The sequence below is a fragment of the Sesamum indicum genome, linkage group LG2, assembly GCF_000512975.1.
Source record: "Sesamum indicum cultivar Zhongzhi No. 13 linkage group LG2, S_indicum_v1.0, whole genome shotgun sequence".
In the NCBI taxonomy this organism is placed as follows: Eukaryota; Viridiplantae; Streptophyta; class Magnoliopsida; order Lamiales; family Pedaliaceae; genus Sesamum; species Sesamum indicum.
This window is the reverse complement of record NC_026146.1, coordinates 12273557-12295699: the sequence shown is the minus strand read 5'-3', so window position 1 is coordinate 12295699 and position 22143 is coordinate 12273557. Positions and strand designations below refer to the sequence as shown.

The 22143-nt window shown below is 38.2% G+C and overlaps 1 protein-coding gene across 1 annotated transcript; it reads right to left on the bottom strand.

The window, feature by feature from the left end:
• LOC105155961 (decapping nuclease DXO homolog, chloroplastic) lies at positions 6705-18705 on the bottom strand (the record flags this gene model as incomplete). Its single annotated transcript, XM_011071960.2, is given in 13 exon segments — positions 6705-7077; positions 7257-7320; positions 7716-7800; positions 7944-7990; positions 9989-10042; positions 10131-10347; positions 11776-11900; positions 14367-14390; positions 14491-14570; positions 14693-14771; positions 14852-14917; positions 16484-16719; positions 18189-18705. Coding segments are annotated over 13 exon segments (1587 nt in total). The 3' UTR covers positions 6705-6973.

Below are 22143 nucleotides of genomic sequence, written 5' to 3'. Positions count from 1 at the left end.
AATATTATAATAGAACTTCATGGTGAGAATAGGGTGCAGGAGTACTTTGAGGCTGTAACTGTTCTTTTAGTGCCGGAGGAGCAAACTCCAACTACCCATGTCGAGTTGTAAAATTCATATTAGGGTGGTGAATAACATATGGATTGAGCTCAGAGGAAGGTTTTTGATGCAGCTGGACCGAGTTATTTTTCTTCTTCTCACGATGGTGTGCTTGATGATGGTACGTGGTCATGTCCTGTTGATGCCGGTTCTAGTTCATATTATTATGGGGTGGCCCCTATGATTATGAGTCAGGATTGGCAAACCGTTTTTACAATGTAGTGCATGTTGGAGACCGGCTACTGTGAACCGGTTGCACCCAATCTAAATTGATATCTGTTGTTGAGTTGGTGGATATCAAGGTGGACGACCATATTTCTAAGCGATCATGTGATCGAATATCCCAGTGGTCTAATAAACTATTGCCCCCAGGTCACACCCTGCCAAGAAATTACTACAGCATGAAGAAGTTAATAAAGGTTTGGGTTTACCCGTTCAGAAGATCAATGCATATAAGAATAGTTGCATGTTGTACTGGAAGGATGACATCAATTTGGAGTACTGCAAGTTTTGTGAAGACGCTAGGTACAAGCCGACCTGAGGGTGAGACCCACGCCGCAAGAAGTCCCCGTATGTCGTCCTTAGGTACCTGCCACTTACTTCCCATCTGCAGAGGTTGTATTTTTCGAGGGCAACTGTCAAGCACATGACATGGCATGCACCACATCAAACGGGGGAGGGGTCAATTGTCATCCATCTGATATCGAGGCTTGGAAGCATTTTGACTGGACGTATCCCGATTTTAGAGAAGAGCTGCGTAATGTTCGGCTGGGCTTTTGCACAGACAGTTTTGTGCCTCACGGTCAGTACGGTCATACTTATTCATGTTGGCCCGTTGTCATTACACCGTACAATCTCTTCCTTAATATGTGCATAGGTTTTGAATACATATTTTTGACGATGGTAATCTCTGGCCCTTCTAATCCGAAGCATTTGAGCGATGTGTACTGTAATCGTTCATTAAAGAATTGCTGCAATTGTGGCATGTGGGCGTACGAAAGAACGGCAATGCCACAGACAACGCATTCATCATGCGGGTGGCACTGATGTGGACTGTGAACAACCTACTCGCCTATGGGATGGCGTCTGGGTGGAGTACCGCTGATGTTATGGGTTGTTCAATTTGTATGGATGACACATGGACATTCTATTTGCAGAATGGTAGGAAGGCGTGGTACTTTGACTGCCACAAATAGTTTCTCTCTGAGCACCACCCCTACCGAAGGAACAAGAAAACCTTCACGAAGAATCATGTAGAATATAAGGTTGCACATCCGAGAGTGATAGGAAACCAAATCCTGGATTGGGTTGCAAACATTAGTCCTATAGTCAAAATATCGTTGACACTCCCTTCCGATTATGGGAGCGACCACAAGTGGATGAAAAAATATCATCTTTTAGGATTTTCCATACTGGGCAACGCATCTGATCTGACACAATCTTGATGTTATGCACATTGAGAAAAATATATTTGACAATATATTCAACACAATCATGGACATTAAGGGAAAGACAAAAGATAATTTGAATGCACGCAAGAATTTGAAGATCATCTGTAATCGCCCGGAGCTTGAGTTGGATGAACGTAGACCGAACATTATGCCTAAAGCAGTCTATGCTCTGATGAAGGAGCAGAAGAGGGGGATATGTGAATGGATTTGTGGCCTTAAGTTTCCTGATGGCTACGCGTCTAACCTTGCCCGTTGCGTTGACATGACGAAATTGCATATGCATGATGAGGAGCCATTACTGCTATCTATCATGTAGAACTTGATCCCAATTGCCTTTCATAAGATGCTTCCCGAGCATGTATAGAGTGTATTAACGGAGGTTAGTCTTTTATTTCAAAGCATATGCTCGACCATGTTTGATGTCGCCAAGCTATATGAGTTAGAAAACAGTGTTGTCAATCATATTGTGCAACCTTGAGAAGATATTTCCTCCAACTTTTTTTAACTCAATGGAGCATCTTATTGTTCGTGGGTTGAAGAAAAAGGTGAAAATAAAACACATGTTGAGGCATTAATTATCGAGGCACACATTGTTGAGGAAATCGATTTATTTTTTCCACAGTATTTTGATCCAGACGTGTTATCCAAATGAAGCATGCCTCGTAGAAATGATGAGCGCACGAGCAGCGATGATGGAATCCAAGGGTCTATTTTTAACTACCCTGGTCGGGCTAGTGGTACCTCAAAGAAGAGATTACTCAGTGGACCAGAACGGCGCACCATTTAGACGTATATTTTGACCAACTGTAAAGTAGTCAGGCCATATTATGAGTAAGTTATTATTTTAAATATACATATATGTTAATTAGTGTATATAAGTAAATATATACATATATATATCATTTATCTAATTAATATATGTACAGATCATACTTGAACGAACTATAACGACACCACCATTTGGCCGACCAATTATTGATCGACTTATATCGACTGAGTTCAAGGATTGGTTCAAACAACGTGTAAGCTAATACATTTGTTTTGTAATTTTTAAAAGTACATTGTGTCCAAATTCATAATATCTGATTAATATATGAACGCGCAGGTATATCCCGAGTTGAACTACACAGACAACGAGCTCCTGAAGTGTCATTATTGGGGTCCAAGTGCAGAAGTAACGTCGGTCCCTTGCTATTTTTGTGAATGGGTACAACTGTCACACTGAACGTCACAATGCTGGCAAGTCAACCATGAATTATGGGGTGTGTGTGTTAAAAGTTCATCGTATATAGATGAGGATAATGACTTTTATGGCATCATCAAAGAGATCATTCAATTGATATACACACTTATTCCAAACTTGAACATCGTTCTATTCAATTGTTGTTGGGTCGATCTAGTAAGAGTTATGAAGGTACACCCAAGTTATCACCTCATTGATGTAAACTTTAAAAAGGTGTACCAAAAGGATGAGTCATTCATACTCGCACAACAAGCAGTGCAAGTGTACTACATAAAGTACCCAAGTATGAAGAGGGACAAAACGGATTGGATGGTTGTCTGCAAAACCAAGGCTCGAAGAGTTGTTGATGATTCCAAGCGGACTGAGGCCGCATATCAGCCGGAGGAAGTAGTATCAGTCCTTCAAGTTGCTACGGGCAATCAGTTGTACGATCTACGTGATTCTAATGGTTTACAAATTGTGGTTGATCTTTCGATTGCACACCAACAGGGTGTAGATACTTCACGGACTTAAGGTGGTCAAATTGATAATGAAGATGAAGAGGATGATGAAGACAACTTTGAGGACCACGAGACGGACGAGGATAAATACGAGGCTAAATAATGTATGAGTCAGGCTACATAAGGTACGCTGAAATCAGGCTGGAAATCCGAACCAGTGAAACCACAAAAGCCACTGGTTTAATGAAATATTTTTATTTTGCAATTAGGGTCTCCTTTTGTTTAGGGTTAGGGTCTCTTTTTTTTTTTTTTCAAAAATAGGGCTCAAATTAATGGCTTTCAGATAATTGCTGAAAAATATTAAGCATTATGGTAGTTCGAATTTGAATTATTGTTAATTGTTGAAAATTAGGTACGTATGTTATTATGTTTAGGGTTGTTATTTGATTGCAATTAATTATTGTTGAGATCAATTGTTCATTATACTTTGTTTTGTTTTTTGTTTTTAGTTTTTACTAAATAAGCAAATTAAGTAACAAATCAGTAGAAACAACAGGTGACTTGTTTTACACTTAAAATACATCATAGAGGTGTGATGAAGCATGCTCCACAGAGAATGTGGAGGGCAGGTTGAGTATTATGACTTTAGTGATTATGATCAAATAGGCATGTTGGATATGTGGGATTATGCTAAAAATTTGGGGTACAGTGAGAGGGATACTGTGTGATTCTAGCACAGGTATGGGTATAATTATGATAGGCAATGTAGGTGTATTGAGACAGATTCACAGATGTTTGCGATGAGAAAGTACATACCTGAGAATTATGAAGTTGAAATTACTTGGAGTCTCTTGGTGAAGGGCAAGCAGAGGAATTATCTACTATAGTTGGTGACATAGGTGGGCATCAGATTGAAGTAAGCACCCAAGTAGATGATTAGGAGGTGTTCTTTAATAGTGATTATGATCTAGAGAAGAATTACATTTTATTTGATGCCAATGTGGAAGCTGAGGTTGATTTCCAGGTGGGGCTAAGAATAAGGCGCGTTGATGAGACTGATTTCTCTAGTTCTAATATATATTCCAGATTACATGAGGAAGAGGATGTTGACGTTGGTTGTGGTTGTGATGACGAATTGGCTAGTATTTAGGGTTTTGAGGACGATGAAGAGACGGGGAAGAGGTATCCTAAGTCCAATCTTGGAGGTTATGGTGAGAATGCTGAGCTAAAACTGGAAATGATATTTAACAACAAAGGGGAGGCAAACTTTGTAGTAGAGAATCATTTGTTTTAGGAAGGGTAGGAGGATGAGATTTGTTGAATATGAAGTATGGAAGGGGGGGGACGTGCTCTAATTTCACATCTTTGCTAAGTATGACATATTGCTTAACAACATGTGTGAATGTTTGGATTGCATGACAGTTGAGATGGTGAGATGATTCCTATATGAAGTAAGATGAGTGGCACTTCCAAATCATAAAGACTTGTAGTACAAGAGAGGACTTGTAGTTATAAAAGGTGGGACTTAACTGGAATTCCATGTAATTGTACTATTTCTGCTAAGCTAGTGTAGAAATGAAGAGCCTGAAATCTATTCTACATCCATCACTATTACAGTATGAGATGTTATGGAAAATAGCTTTTGTCCTTGATGAGCTTAAGCTATGACCTACAAGAACAAATACATTGTATACAACGAAAAGGCATTAAGAATGAAGGAACCACAGAGCCCCCCATACCTAGTGCTAATCCACATAACCTAAGGTGTGTTGGAAGATCAAACAAGTGCATAGGGCATAACACTACATCATGTCCTAAAACAAGAAGATTTAATGATGAATGGGTTGAACAATGAGTTGAAAGTGCACCGACCAATGATGATCAAGAGTCAAAAACCACACAAGTTGATGCCTACCCAAGCCTCGGCAATGTCTGAACCTATCCAAGAGCATCCTCCTCCTCCAAGCACCAGATCAAAACTACAAGTATTGTACTGGAGTTTATTGTACTTATTTTAGTTTAATGGTCAATGTTTTTAGTATATATTTTTAGCTGCAGGTTGGGAGGCCACAAGCAAATAAAAAGACAGTTCAAACTGGAGGTTCAATAGAGACTACAAATGTAAGTAGCTCAAGTCCACTCAATTATAAATGTATTTTTTAGTTGAATCACTTATGAATTAAAATGCGACTTCTTGTAGGGAACTCGGGCATCATTATCAGTCATGGAAACTCCCATGATTGTCAAGGAAGGAATGGATGCCAACTGTTTCAAATTTGATATGTTGCATTCCGAATTTGGAAAAAGTCTATCCTCCTGGTGTTGGAGCAGCAGCATCATCCAAGCAAAGTTGTTATCAGCACATCGCGAGCATCCCATTCCGCCTCTAGGAGATCTTCTTCAGAAACCCCTACTCCTGCTGCTTCAGGAAAGAGTTCTAGGCAAACAGTGTCCTCTTCAGATGATGTTGATGATGTTTCAATAAAGAGCTCCAGACCTGCTCGGATGATTCTAAAAGCGTTGTCTTGTGTCTATTTATTGAACATGTTTGTTGTTCTTATGTGCTGTTTGTTGAACATATTTATGTTGTTTATCTGTTGAGAACTTTGTGCGTCAGCCAGAAATAGAGCTTAACACAGCCTAGTCATGTCAGAGGACACGGCCATATTCTAGAATAATGAAATTCAGAGTGCACCCGAGTACACTGCAGCGTGATATGTAAACATAGGGGTCAGTAAACAGACACCGAAGTGTTCCTCCTTCAGGCAAAAGCTAAGTGCTACATGACCAGCCATGTAACTCCACATAGTCGTGTCTTGAGGCCACGGTTAGTTTCGATAGCCAACTTAACAATAAATGTTTAGGGACCAAAATCAAAGGAGATGAACATTAAGACCAAAGTGAATACTTGGCTATACAGAAGGACAAAAAGTATAATTAACCCAAACATAATCTAATGATACCTGGCAGACTATCCAACAAAAGGAAAATTCAAATAAAAGAATTAAAGCTAACAGGGTAAACAGAAACTTCATTGCAACATATTACTAATAAAGATGGAAATTATATAACATTAAGTGGCAATAAAAAATATTACTATCAAGCTACACTGCATTATGGAATTGAAGCAAAGGGCAACCCAAAGCTCTTATTAATCAACAATATTTTACCTTTCTAGAGTTGCATTGCAGTCCGAAACCAGCTTCTCAATAAATAAACTAATGTAGGAAACACTAGTTTTTTTCCTCTGACCAGTAGCTAAGATGGGGGGAAAACAAGGAGTTTTAAGTCGTTTTCAGTGAGAAGGAACATAAAGAGACTACTTATCCTTCAAAGTATGCGATATGCATTCTACATCACATATTCATCACCGCAAATTTGCATGACTCATTGGGGGTGCGGGGAAGAAGCTTAAAATTGTGTATAGGATACAAGTTACTGATCCCAAGGGGAAAAAGAAAAGAAAGACAATGAAAAAGTATTCAGTTGCTCTTAAACAGTAAACAACCATCACCTGTTCATACAATTGAATTATACATGTGAGATACTAAATTGAGGGGACCAAAATTAGATGATATAATATCACAACAATAGTTAAAACTTAATGTTGCTGTGATTGTAAAATGATACCACTGAACAATTCTTAAGGCTTTGGACCCTTCAGTTCAAATCCCTGAAGCAACCATGTTCATATAGTACAATGTTTGATATTTTCTGTTAAGAAACTTTCTGCTGAGTGGCTATAACTGTAAAACGTGGTTAGTTATAACATCAGGGCAAGACTGAGCTTGAAGAAGCTCCAATCGTGTGAATGGTGGCGCAAACTGCAATATGTAGTCTTCATCTGCAGCCATACAACGAGATGATGTTAATGTGTTTTAACATGAATGCTCGGTTTGAGCACTGGGAAAATGAGAGGAAACCACTGAAATCTGACAAATACGAGACCAAGAAATGTTCTATCCACTTTCCAGCACTGATCAATTCAATAGCCAAACAGAAAAACATTATTAAAGTTCTTACTCTCTTTGACTGTTCCGTAAAGCCAGCATAACACCTCGTCTGCAAATGCTAGGCACACTCCCCCCTACCAGCAAGAATCCAAGAAAATGACCAGGAAATTATATAATCAGCACAGTTTGATGTGCCAATAATAAAATACTTTTAGATGTGCAGACAATAATTAGTCCACTACATTTCCCAACTTGCGAGTACAAGTACTTGTACAGCATAAGATAATGTGCCAACTTTCCATGCAAGCACTAATAATACATATTAATAACCAATCAAGTAGGAAAAAAAATTCTGATTTGCAAATCACTTTTGCGCTAAGACAAGGTGATCTCTTTATGTAAAAAAAAGTAACATGTTTCCCCAACAGTACTATTCTTAGCAACAGTGTGAGAGAATGTCCGCTTGGCATGTGTATAAAATAAAGAGAATAAAGTTTTATCCTGCACCTAAATACCGACATCAAATTACCTGCCAGTAATTTTTCATCTTAACCCTGTGCGTTATATCTTTGGTTCTTAGTCGTTCTGTACGGACAAGTCGACCACCGTCATCCCTGCAGTAAGGAAATTCCAACCAACATATATGATAGCATTAAAATGATAAGACATAGAGCTTTCTGTTTCCAAGGTCTTTGAGAGTATTAAAACCATTCAGGGATGAGAAATAAAGAATCAGCTGAAAAGACACAGGTAGTACCTGAACCCAATAACAATATAAGGTACACCGGCAAGGAAAGATTGAATCTGCAACATTGATAGGAGTATAGCAATATAAAATGTCAAGACAAATCTACAATAGAGATAAATCTAATATGAGACGCAAAGCAGAGAAAGGTTCACATGTAGAAAAAGGACCATAAAAGCAACATTCACAGATTGCAGGACAAGTTCAAGCTAAAATTACAACTGCTCCAACCGTACTAAAGGTGAAATCAGAACTCTCCAAGATAATAGGATGACAGGAGATATGTTATTACAGACATGAAATTCCTTAAGGCACTCGGCAAGGAGCATTAAGCAAAGAGTGTTTCTAGCTGAAAGTAACTCTCAAGTTCAGTAGGAGATTTTACTTCATAATCAGGCATCACGGCATCACCCACCTGATGTTTGGACTTCCATTAAATGTTCATCCTTCACTTAGTATAAAAACAAATTAGATCTACCTTTCACCACAAGCGATAATAGAATAGTATTTTGAACTTCATAGAGGACACACATAGATATCTGAAATCTTCCATGATTTATATGTGTACAACACATCCTAAAATTTGACAGACAGCAGGGAAAGCTTCTACATATTTGAATGTTGAAACATTGTACAAGGTAAGCTCAATCAACTAGCATGACAAGCCGGTCTAAAATTGCATTGACAAGAAGTACAGATATAAAAGCAACCACCTTTTTCGTTGATGCGTGGCACAAAGACAGAAGAGGCCTATATTCATATCATCTTTTATCAGGAGAAGACAAACAACTAATATGGCCAATTTACATAAGATACTCCACATTAAAGTTGACTCCATTTGTTCTTATGATTGTACATGATTTTGATAAGCTAAGTGACATTTATCAGTTCATTCCACCATCAGAAACAGGTTGTTTAAGTAAATTATAGTTAACACTTCAAGTACAATATCGTCTTTAGAAATCAAATATTCTGATAGCCTCCAAGGACCAGAATCGATTTTAAGCAGCTAGCAACAACAAGAACTCATTTTCATCTTGGGTTGATTGGTGCTCTATCCAATTGTCTACGAATGTATTAAGAAAGATTTTATTTGTCTCTGGAATATACTACGAAGATATACAGATTAATAGTCATGCTGTCATGAATTAGTCAGTGGAGGCCTTCAATGAAGCTAATAAAGTGGCAATCATGTTAATAAAACTTTGGTCAAACAGCTCATCTATCTAGCAGAGAAATATTCCAAATTTGCAAATCCCACATTCTCAATTGCATGCTATCATGAATTAGTCAATGGACTCTTTTTACCAAAGATGAAAAGGATGGTAATAACACTTTGGTCAAACAGGCCATATGTCTAGGAGAGAAATATTCTAAATTGGCATATATACTAATATAGCAGAATGTACAACAAAAGGACCACACTATAGAGCAAAGGTGGTAAAACAAATTCTCAAAATCCCACATAACTATGGTGCAGATATTATTCAATAAATCCAGTAATTCACATATTCAGGGAACTATTCTGGACAGTAAAGTCCACGACAAGAAATCTGCAAAGCAACTCCAGGAAAAATGCCTTGTTATAGTGTCTCCACTACCTATTTCCATCATATAAATGAGAACATTCTACCTTTCAACTTTAAAAAGTCCCTCATAATTCTGAAATTCTAGTACTTTCTAAGAATCTAAATCAGGGAATGAGACTTCTCGTTTAGCAAGGTCTCCTCAACACTATATTAAGCCGAAAAGCCAAGTAAATTTTAATAACTAATATGATTGGCAGTAACTGGGGGAAAAGAAAATTTCATAAAATTCAGGATTAATTAATAACTTATCTCTACTGAACAATCAACCAGCAGCTATAAGGACCAATCAAGCACCACCCTAAGAAAGATACTACTCAACATATCAAAACTGTATATTAGATAATGTTCATTTAACAGCACTAACACCGGCGGGAGAAAGAAAGTGAAGGAAGATGACAAAAAGAAACCATGTAGACTTTATACTTGGGTGGAAGAAATCCAAAACAAAACTTTAGCAATGAAAATTACCCAGAACTTGAGCAATTTCTCCCTCTCATATCTTTCCTCTGTGTGATAATCCAACTGTAGAATCACAAATGAGAGAGATCATCACAACCTTGATAAGGAAACAAGAACAAGCAACAAAAGAGAATCCAACAACAATGCCAACCTCACGACTTGTTTTTAGCTCCACATAGAATCTCCTACCATCATCCGTTGAATCACAGCAGTCCATTTCAGCACCCATGAGTATTCTATGAGCTCCTAATTTGGTTTTAATCACAGCACAGTATTCAACATTGGCATCAACATGATGTATCCCTTCTCCATCAGCTCTTCTTGGATCTTCTGTGGCAAGAGTCTCGAAACAATAGCCCCAATAACATCTATATTCAAAAAAGATAATAGAAAAAAGTTTAAGTCAATGGATAAACAAACACTCACAAGAAAGAAAATACATAAATTAGGTCAACATTCTAAATTGAAGAGAGCTTGACATTATTAATTGAACAGGAGGCTAAATGATATGGGTTATGGAATATAAAAACTAGTCTTGTAAGGGATTTGAAAGGATCCTAATTGATTATTGGGATTTGTCAATGTATTTCCTAAATTAATCTTCCAACCCTCTCTCTCTCTCTCTCATTGAGGAGGCAGACTTATTTGAAGGTACTACGAAGGATAGAAGACTGGTCAGAAAATTGGACTATCTTACAATGACTCGAACAAGCATTGCAAACTTTATTGGTAGGGCAAATCAATTCGTATCTTTTACCCAATAAAACATTGTTAGGTCGGCTTTAAGACATATCTTCTGCAGTTTGAAGGCACTCCTGGACTAAGTGTATTGTATAAGAATCATGACCACACTTGTGTATAGTACTTCTTAGATGAAGACTAAGTGGGATCAAAGATTGATCAGCTAGAAGCCACTGTGTCTCCATTGGAGGACATTTGATTCCAAAAAAGATATAAGGAAAAAAATAGTATAGCAAGATCTAGTATAAATTCACAATATAAGGCTACAAGTCTCTGGAATAATGTGGACATATTAGCTCTTACTTAAAGTTGGTTGTAGTCTCAATGCCAGCAAAGCTATAGTGTGAAACCGAGTTGCCATTCATATTGCTTCGAACTCTATATTTCATAAGCATAGAACTGATTGTCATTTCATTCCTAAAAAGGTGTAACTAGACTTGTTTTCTACACAATGTATGAACAACGGAGAACAACTAGGGGACTTTTTAAAAAGGCTATATGTAGAACTCATATCGTTTATCTTTATCACAAGCTACGCATGACTAATATCTACACTCCAGCTTGTGGGGGAGTGTTATTCAATGTATTATTAGGGATTTGATAGGGATCGTAATCATGGATTTATTTTAGGGATTGACTAATATATTTTCCAAACTATTCTTCCCCTTGTATATAAATAGGAGTAATATATTCCTGTGGAATCAATCAAGTTAAGCAGATCTCTAGATAACGGTATGTAGGTCTTGATTCTGCATCCAACTTCATGCAAATATGTCATTGGTTTCTGCTAACCTTCTCCAATTTGCCTTCATCCATGGCCGCTTGAGGGCATTTATGCTAATAACACGGAACAACACACATAACCATGTATATTTCTATTATTTTCCAGCCCTATGCAGCAAATATTTCATTCTCTCACTTGTGAGTTACCCTTCCTGTTCCCCTCCCCAACTTACTCCACTCCAACCCCAACTAAACCAAATCAAAGGATCAAGTAGCCAAGTAAGATGCAGAAGTTTTCAGATAATATATAAACAGAAAACGTAATTTTGTACCTTCGACGATCCAGTTCACTTTGTGGCCTCTCAGGCAATTTATGCACATCAAGATATACAACTCCATTCCTTTTATGCACCCCCATTTCCCAAGGTTCGTGCCTGATATAAGCAGTAGCCAGAATCTAGAGATGAAATGCATCAGAAAGTTATTTAGAATAAGTTGCACAATCTCTATTACCCTCAAAGATCGCCACCCTATCAATGTTATCAAGAGTGAAAGAAAAAGAACTTACTAAGGTTCTTTGGTTTCAAATGGAAATGGGGGAAAATCAGGAGAAATAATTTACCAGTAGTTTAATTGATAATTCATGAAAGATGGTTCCGTCTTTCTGAAAACAGTATCTTTTCTGGTTTTAGATTCTATAACCTACTTCCAAATTGACCAAAACTTCTGTACAATCATCTGCTGTACTGAACTTGCAAAGGATGGTTCAGTTGTAGTTAATCTACCAAAGTATATCAATATTTTGACAAAATCTTCAATATGACCATTTCTTTTATAAAAACAAAGAAAAGGAAAAATTAAAACGGAACTAAGATATTGAAAAGCATTGACCACCTTGTTTAAGAAGAACTGAATTTTTCAGATTGGATTGTCTCGATTCGAGATTTTCTCGATTTTATGTTTATAGACATCGCAATAAGGTGAATTATGCTAACAATGATAATTGCTAAACCTTTTTAAAATTGACTGAATTGCTAAAGGAGAAGCTGAGAAGAAACTTAAGTAGAGTGTACTAGAGTCAACTTAGTAAAAGCTGAACTCCATCTATCTATACCTAGGCAAACCAGAAAAACTTTATAACATTGATGGTTATTATCCAAGCTAGAGATACATAAATTAACATTTAGTTGTTGACATCACTGTTCCTATTAACACCATGTTAGATTCATTGCTATATTTTTAGCAAAATTTTCACTATCAAACACATGGAAAAGTAAGGAACATGTTACTTTACACGATAATTTTCCTTGAAAGTCAGAATTTTGCTCTTTTTCCTTTTTCCTTTTCCTCCCTTCCCCCTCTTTCTTGGAAACCAAAAGGAGCCTAAACTGATAGAAAGAAACTATAGACTTAAGTAAGTTTTCTGCACCAATAGAAAATTTTTAACTCTGCCAATTTTTATTTTATCTTATTATTTAGCCATCCAGTTCGACCTGAATCAAGAAACGCAGGCATGTCTGCTGAATCATTGCAGTTGTGTTACTTTCATTCATAAAAATGTTAAAAATGTGGAGGAGAGGTTAGTTGCAAGATTGAAAAAGAAAGTGCGGATAACATACTACTTACACATTCATAAAACTAGGGGAAATGCTTTCCTCTTGTTGTGTCCCAAAACAAGTTTATAGCATTTTACATCCTGCATATAGTACCCACACTCATTCAATAACTCCCTATATTGTTTTTTTATTCACTTTAACTTGGAATACTAGTCCACTTAGGTAATAAGTTCAAAGTGGAGGTTGCAGATCCTGCCATCTCATCTCAAGTTCTGATATATTTAGACACTTACAACTAAGATAACAGCCTTAGGATTTTGGAGTTTGGACTTTTTGTGACACACAAAAGAAAAAAAAGAAGAGGTCGACAACCCTGGGATGTTTACAGTAAGATCTTCATAGTTCCCTAGTTCACAGCAGAAATTATAAGCTCGTTTTCATGTCCACTTGAATTGCAAGATCCATAATGGTTTCGCATGGTATAGTTGTGCATTTGTCCAGCATAAGGAATGTTGCAGGCTAGAGACTATCAGATGCCTCGTCCCCATGGGCATATGACATGCAGTGAAACACTATAATCCTTACGTTGGTGCAATAATGACAGAGCTATACTTATTGCATATAGTCAAGATCATAAGTTTCACATTTGAGATGTTCCATGCAAATGCAAAGAAGGAACATAATTGACATTGTGATTCCTTGAAAACAAGGTGTTGGGTCTCTAGATGCAGAGTATTGAGCGGCCTTTCACATAAAAAGTTTCAATGTCACATTTAGAGTTGAACCAGAAACACATATCTGATACTTTCCAACATTCTAATGAAAAATGTCATATAGAAGAGGATATGTTATGTATTTGAGATGTTTCACATAAATATTTTAAATAAAAGTACTTGTTTGGTGATTTTCGAGAAAATTATTTGATGTGCATCTGGATGGAGAGAGACCTGAGGTAGTTATTGGACTTGCTTATTTTATAGAGGTGCTAGAAGATTCACTAGCTTCTTATGTGCATATTTTTATATTTTAAAAATTCTAAATACAATCATACTCAACCCTTTCTCTTGGTACTTCATCATTTCTACAAAAGCTTATTGTCCAACTACCTCCCCCCCAGGTTAAGAGAAAAAAGAAGTTATCATTCCTTTTTAATTTACAACAACATGCTTCTATCAAACTAGACAAGAAGGAAAAGAGAAAAACATCATTATCATTTTTTCCCTTCCCAAGAAAGATAAAGATAGTTGACTTCTCTAATAGTCCCACAAACACATTACTCAAGAAAATCTTGGTAGTAACTTGGAGCCTACAATAATTCAAATAACAATAGAAATAACAAAGCAGCAATCAAAAGAACCAGCAATTACCTTGTTAAGGTTGTTACGATATGTCTGCAATAGAAGAAAAGATGAAGAAAAATGATGAGGTTAACTCTGTGGAAGCATCTCCTTAAACTTCTGAAATGCATGAAAGCTGGAAAATGAATCTTACCACAAAGTGCATGTTCTGAAGAGGTATATTTTTATTTCTTATTGTAGCAAGAAGGTCACCAAAACCTTGAGAGCCCAAGTCTGGTGCGAACCCAAAGAATTCACCACATTTAGAAAAATTGCTACTTGATCCAAAATACAAATAGTTATTCAGGAGAGGAGATGGACACAATATTACTATCGCATATCCTATTACAGCATACCTTTCTTCTCAATGAAAGAATCAAAACCCTCATTGAGGTCAGTTCCAATATCTTCAGTGATAAGCCTCTTAAACAGCCTCTAGGAATGTGAAAAATTGATCCAGATGAGCTGGTTAACGGCAGGAGTGGAACTCTGATGAAAGAGAAGGAAAAACTCACCAAACTGCGATCATCGAAGTAGACATCCCCACCTTCGACACGACTGAAGCAAGCAAGTTCGCATGGCTAGTTTACAAAATACAATAGCCAAAATGGATCAGATGATATAACTAAATGCATTTGTTGCAAAATGCATGCATGAAGCCATGTACTGACACATGATGCAGTTTAGAAGTGTCTTTATCCTTCACATCTCTTGTTACTCTTTTCTTATGCCTTTTTCATAAAATTTTTAGTACCAATTAATCGGTTCGGGTCATTCCCTTAATATGTTGGCTCTCGAAGACTATTCATAGGACACTTTGCCAAGGTGTGACCTGCTATTCCATAAGTACTACAACGGAGGGTACTTGCTCTCCAGCAAAAATGCATGAGGTCACACTTCACCCAACACAATAATCCAAGATGTACAACTGATGTCTAGGAAGCAAGGAACTAAGACAAGGAGTTCACGTCACCACTCCTTACCCTTGGTCAGTTAAGTTTTACATCCTGAGGAAGACGGTGGCTTTATAAGGGATAACATGAGGCTTATTTATGGATGCATCCTTAATCTATTTCTTAGAAATAGTCTAGGTGTTAACCCTCCTAACCTATGAAAAATAGGTCATATCACTCGTGCTACACTAGACTAACTCTGTTTTAAGTTGCAATCCTTTAGCATGGCAGTCTATCATGCGTTGTTTTGTTCACTTGACTGGTCTTCTGAGGGCTTTGCCTAAGCTTAATGCTTGGCTCGTGATTTATGTCTACCAGAAAGCCACCCGTTGCAATTAGCTCGTCCCCGTCTAAAAGCGAGTTAGCTCCTCTTCTTACCCTACCATTAGGTCGTCAACTGTGAGTGAGAAGAAGTCACTAGCAAAAAGCATGGTGCTCAGACAAGACCTCAATTAGACCAGTCCTGTGAGCACAAAAAAGCGAGAGAGAGAGAGAGAGTTTTCATGTTAAGAGTTGCAGCCTAAACATAAAGCCATTTAAAAGTGTAGATCAAGCGATGTAATATGCTAGCTGTAGGTCAAGAGCAAGAACACCTAGGAAATATTAAAGAAATAAAGTAATCAATGAAAAGCCAGTCATGGCCACATTTTAAGAATTATGAGTTATGAGTAAAATATGCAAATTCTGGATCCGATAAAGGAACTTGATAGTTTTCACTACCTGTATTCTTAACTTTTCTGGGTGCTTTCCGATATATCCATACATTTATAATGTTACCAACACCCGAATCCAAACCATATCTACTGATGACTCTACGATCTCACCTGTTACCTTTTGTTTCCATGGCTAACTTCAATTCACTCACTCACCAGCATATTTCGACATGCATATCTTTGCCAGCAAGTGATGCTTTACTACAGTGTCATTAGTGTTTTAAGGAATATTCCTGGTGGAGCTCTAGCGGCTTAGATACCAAACTGTAGGCTAATACCAGCAAGTGATGGACTGAGTCCCCCTGTGACCTCAAAAGTGCAAACAAAACATTCATTGCAACAAATGTAATCAATGCTTTAGCATGAACTCAACCAATCTGAAACCTTGCAGATTTTCAAATGACAAGTCATACTAATACGATGGTGCTCTGACTCTATGTAGATTTTGGCAGCTTTAAATGGGATGGAGAAAAACTGTTACCTCCTGAAAAGCAATAGCTTTTCTGGCTAATGTTTCTTCACTTTTTGAGAATTTCAACTCAGAGACAAAGCGTTCATCACGGTGACTATTAAAGAACTTTTGACCATAACCGTAGTTTTGCCTTTGTGGATAAGGCCCAGGACGGGGAAGGAGACCAGGTCCTCTATCATTCTGCCAGCGTCCACGCCCAAAACCTCCTCTTGTATGATTATTCGTATTGCGCACAGGGGGCAAAACTGAGTATACAACATAACAATGACATGATACATGGGTGCAAAGGTGACAGATTCCATACAAAGAAATCAAACATCATTAACGCATGCAGCAAAATCTTTATTTCCCATACGCAGAATACACAATACAGATGGTACAATATGCTCAAATATACCTGTAAGTGTAACCAGTGAAAATCACTTTCCTTTTCACTTTTCACTGGAGATTCAAATAAATTCAATGATATAGTTCCGCAGGAGTAGCCATTGAGAGAGAGTTTACACATAATACAGTTGCTCCAAAACATTGCTAAATGGCTAAAACCATTGCCAATACATTTTGCTTCTTATAATGCCAAAAAGTGAATCAAATTATTCAAACATGGTAAAGCCAACGCCAATGCCAATAAATGAATCAGAGCATTGATCTTTCGATGTGCCTGACAATAACCAAACATTAGAACCCATCTGAGAGGTGAACTTTACCCAATATTGTAGTGCGTCCTGTTTTCACACTTGATGGAGGTCCCTAATATTCCGAATCCTAATATCATAAAGCTCCACAAACAAAATCTTTTCATGACAAGATTTTCAATCACTATATTTTGGTATTCTGGAATAGTTCCTGTCATCTGCACCAATGTCAAGGTGATGCATAAATTTTGAACATACTTACCTTTCGATCTTCTTCTTGAAGAAGAAAACATTTCGACATATTAAAATGTTGTTCTGCTGTTTTCTTTTTCGGTCAAATAACTCAGCGTTTAATCTATTCCTCAACATATGACCTCTGCATTTCAACTAAAACAAAACCTGAAGAAAATTCACTGGTTTATGTACCTCCATCCCTATTCAGCTCAGTTTACAGATGAAACATCACATTAATTATAATAGTCTTCACATGGCCAAACCATTACAAAAGGTAGCACTACTTTATCAGGAACACAAATCACAAAATCAAGGTTTACCATTCGCCTTAGTTGATTTGAGAAAGGAATGAGTTCCAACATTATCAAAAATAGAGGAAGTAGCCTAACTATGAACACAAGTTCAACAGAAAGAAAATCCAGGTGCATTCTAGAAGTAGAATTAGATAAGAGTATTAACAAATCCCAAAAAGGAAAGCTGACAAGAAAAATGAGGGGGAACTAATCTTTTCAAGATAACTATAAAATTCAAGGCACAAGGGAGGGCAAGCAAACGGCTCAAAACCTTGCAAAAACCACAAAATGCACAAAATTGTAAGCTGCCCAAAACCGAAACTGTCTCAAGAAGAAAAAAAAAGCAAACCAACAGAGGGGAGGAGGGACACAGAAGCATAAATCAGACAAGTATAGAATCCTCAAAAGATATCCTTCAATTGATAGAAAATACAAAAGAGACAATCGGAAAAGACCAATCCACACAAAACCCAAAACCGAAACAACTTTAAAATCACAAATAAAGGTAAGAGGAAGCACAAGAATCAAGAAAAGAAAAAAAGCGTGATATACCAGGTACAGGGAAGGGACTGTTGGCAGGTGTTTTAATGTATTCCTCATTGTCAGAATCAAACAGATCCTTGTCCTCCTCCGCCTCTTCATCATTCTCATAATAGTGACTGTTACTATCATCATTGTAATTGTAATCGTGGTTATTGTAGGACGAAGACTTCACTTCGCCATGAGTATCGTCGTTGTCCTCTTCCGCACTGCTGCTGTGGTTGGAGGATGACGAGGACGAGGAGGAGGATGCAGAGGAGGAGCCACTAGAGGAGGAGGAGGAAGACGACGGCGAAGAGGAGGAGCTCTGTTGCTGCGGCTCTCTTTCTTCTTCATCGTCGTTGGAATAATTATTGTTGTTCCCCTCTTCTTCGTCAGATTCTCCGAATAAATTCATGCTTTGCTCTGCGAAGTCCATTCCGCTGCTGCTGCTGTTGCTGTTGCTGTTGCTGCTTGTTTCTCTTTTCCGTTGTGCTTACGGTTGCGGAATTCTTGTCGACTTGAATTATAGGTTTTGCACATTCACACACTAGACTCTACACTTGTGAGCCTGGCCCTGGCCCTGGCCCTTTCCCTAGTTTTATTCTAAAAAAGAAAATAAAAAGATCCCCTAGATGAAAAATTGTTTGGTTTAGTTATTTTTTTGTATTTAAAACAAAGGTAAATTACAACAACCTCCCCTAAAATTTGGCATTATTATGAACTCATCGTCGTTTAAAAAATTACAAATATCCTTGATATTTGATGAAATTATATAATTTTCGGATGGATGTATGAAATTGTCAACTTTGTCCTTACAATATGTTTTTATTTTTAAAAAAAATTAAAACCTTATAAAAGGATTAAGAGGGAGGATGAAAAAATTTTAGAAATTATAAAAATTATCCATTTAGTCCACACAATATCAAAAAAATTTAAAAAATAAATAAAATTATAATTTTTAATCCACAAGGGTATTTTGGTGAGTTCACCACAAGAAATTGATGACAACCTAATGGATTGGGCTAATTATTAGACGGCCATTAAAATCAGCGATGATGCATGTGAATTTAGTATGGGTCCAATGTTCTTGCATCATGACAATGGATTTGGACGGGTTGAACAAAAGAATTTGAGAAATAGGACCTGCAAAATAAAGCATTAGCACTCTGAAACTCAAGTTAGTTCTAAATTTAGGAATAAATAAATATACAAATAAATCATAATGATAAATTGAGATAAAAATAAGAATTTCGTAAGCAAAATATGGCTAAAGCACGAGTTAAGAGTTGCAAAAAAATAGCAAGATAATTTTCATATCCTTGAAGGTGTTCGTGTTGAGGGGTACTGCCTGTATTTATAGAGAATGAGTCCCTCTTCGCAACGACTCTGTACGTGACCTGCATTTTCAAGAAAAATGGCAAAAATCAATGGATAAGGCACGACTCCATCTCATCCTTGACTTGAGCAGCACGTTTTCTGTGTCGAGGAGGACTCTTTTTACATGAGTACTAAGTTGAATGCATCCCCTTATGACTGTCGAGTCCCTCATTGGCGGGAGGTTGTTAGGGCACTCTGGCTTGGCCCCTCAAACGGACCTTTAGGGGATTCTTTGGGTATTCCTTTTGTTTTTATTTGTTGTTGCATCTTCTTTCTTATGTCTTCTTGAAGTATCAACCTCTCCTTTGTTTGTTTGCAGAGAACATCATGTATTGTAAACTCATGAGGGACAATGTGTTGGGGGGTCACGCTGGAGGACTCCAACTCCAAGGTCTTGAAGCCGCCCCCCCTCTAGTGAGTCGGAAAGTAAACGTCCATCCTTCTCTTTCATTGGTGCCTCCCTGGGTCTGGTGGCTGGGAGTTTTTCAAAGAGACCTCGCATAGGCTCTATGGGAGCTCCCTCCTCAGTTCTTCATCGGTGCCTCCCCGAGTCGAGTGGCTGGGGGTTTTTCAAAGAGGCCTCGCACAGGCTCTATGGGGGCTCCCTCCTCACGTCCTTCATCGGTGCCTCCTCCTGCCCCCTTTTCCAAGGAAGAAATTCACACCCCCCAGGTTTTTGCGCATTTTCTCTATCTGCCTTCACAACCACCAATTACTGGATCAAGAGAGGAGGAGAAATCCCTTAGTGGCTGATGTGAGGAATAAGGTTTTGACTCTTGGGGATAAGCAGCTTCTTACCCCCCTTCCCAAGGAAGAGCTCAAAGGGATGGGGGCTTATTATTTATTCAAGGTATCATTCTCTTTCTTTCCTTTATGCAACAATTTTTCTGATGCTCTCGATCCTTTCCAGGTGGCCTCTGTGTATGAAGAGCTCTCTTGTAGGCCGCATTGGTTCCTCTATTCCTCCAAACGATGCCCAAAGGCGGAAGTCGGAGGACAAGGTGGAACGCCTAGGGAGTAATACCAAATTGAGGGAGGGGAAGAAGGAAGCTACAAGCCGCTATCAATAGTTGGAGAACGATATGACGAGGCTACAGAAGGAGGTGGCCAGCTATAAGAGTGACCTTAAGAAGGCGGTGGAGAAGGAGATAATGGATTTTCGCCATTCGGAGGAAGGCAAGAACTATTTGGAGGTCTATTGGGAGAGTCGCCTTTAAGGATTTCAAGAAGTCTGAGGGATATCAGCAAGAGGTGGCCAAGATAGTTGGACCTTACTTTGAGCATGGCTTCACAGCGTATAAGGAACAATTTTAGGTTCAAAGATACCCCCCTGCAGGAGAGGAGCCTACTTTCCTTGACCTTGCTAAAGCTTTGTATAATGTGTCTGATCCCTTTGCAGAGCCCTCCATCCCCGGGGATGGAAGCCTCCCTCCAAACTCAGGTTGGTTTCTTTCTTTGTACTCCAATTGTGCTTCTTCTATGTTCTATGCTGACTCTGGGAAATTTTTGCAGAAGGAGATTTGGACAACTTATTGGGGGAGGTTGAGGCAGAGGTTAGGAGTCACCCCAACGAAGCAGCAATTGATTTCATAGAAGGGGATCTCCAGTGTAAACGCACCCAAAATCAAAGGAAGAAGAATCTCACTTGGCTGGCGATGTTGAGCCTCTTGCCACCCATGTGCCTGTTGTTGATGCCCCACTTGAGGAAGAGAAAGAAGATCTCGCTTATGGGGAAAAAAATGATGATGCAGTCTAACTGGTTTTTTCTAGCTGCTAGATGAAACAATTTTAATTTTCTTGCTCTGTGATAAGAAAATCTATTTTTCTTGCTTTATTCGATGTTATTTTTGCTCTGCCCCTGACCATGGTTTTAGGCCAACGGCTGAAATGTGATGCTTTTAGTTCTTCATTTTGTACTTGATGCTTGTATTGCCTTCTTGATATGATGGAACCCTTAAGCTTTGTCTAATGCAACACAACACCAGAGGGGCTTATCCAGAAGGATACCTCTTTTACCCGTCTTGAGGGAGATTCCTTTTAGCTTTCTTGGAGGATGCCTCATTTACACTACCTGTATATGAGTACTTAGACAGGGGGTTACTACCCATGATATATATAATGAAATGTAGTTATGCGAAAATAAATTAGAGAAGCATATGAGGGCTTAAGATGGGAGTTCCGGGGGCTCCATCGATGATGGAAACCTGCATGAGTTTTGGTAGGACTTACTCCTATGTTATTTTTGCGCCTCACCTAAAAAATGTACTAAAGTGTACCTTTCTAGGGAGTGCCCCCAACAGGAGAATGGTTATCTAACTTTTAATGTCCGCAGGTGTAGACTTTTTAGAGGGAGCCCTTCAAGGGACCTTATTAGGGGATGTCCTTCAAGAGGCCATTTTTAGAGAGAGTCCTTCAAGAGAGGACTTATTAAACGATGTCGTTCATGAGGAAATTTTTAGAGGGAGTCCTTCAAAATGACTTATTGGAGAATGTCCTTCAGGAGGACACTTTTAGCGGGAGTCTTTCAGGAGGATCTTATTGGAGGGCGTCATTCAGGATGATATTTTTAGAATGAGTCCTTCAGGAGGACTTATTGGAAAGTGCTTTG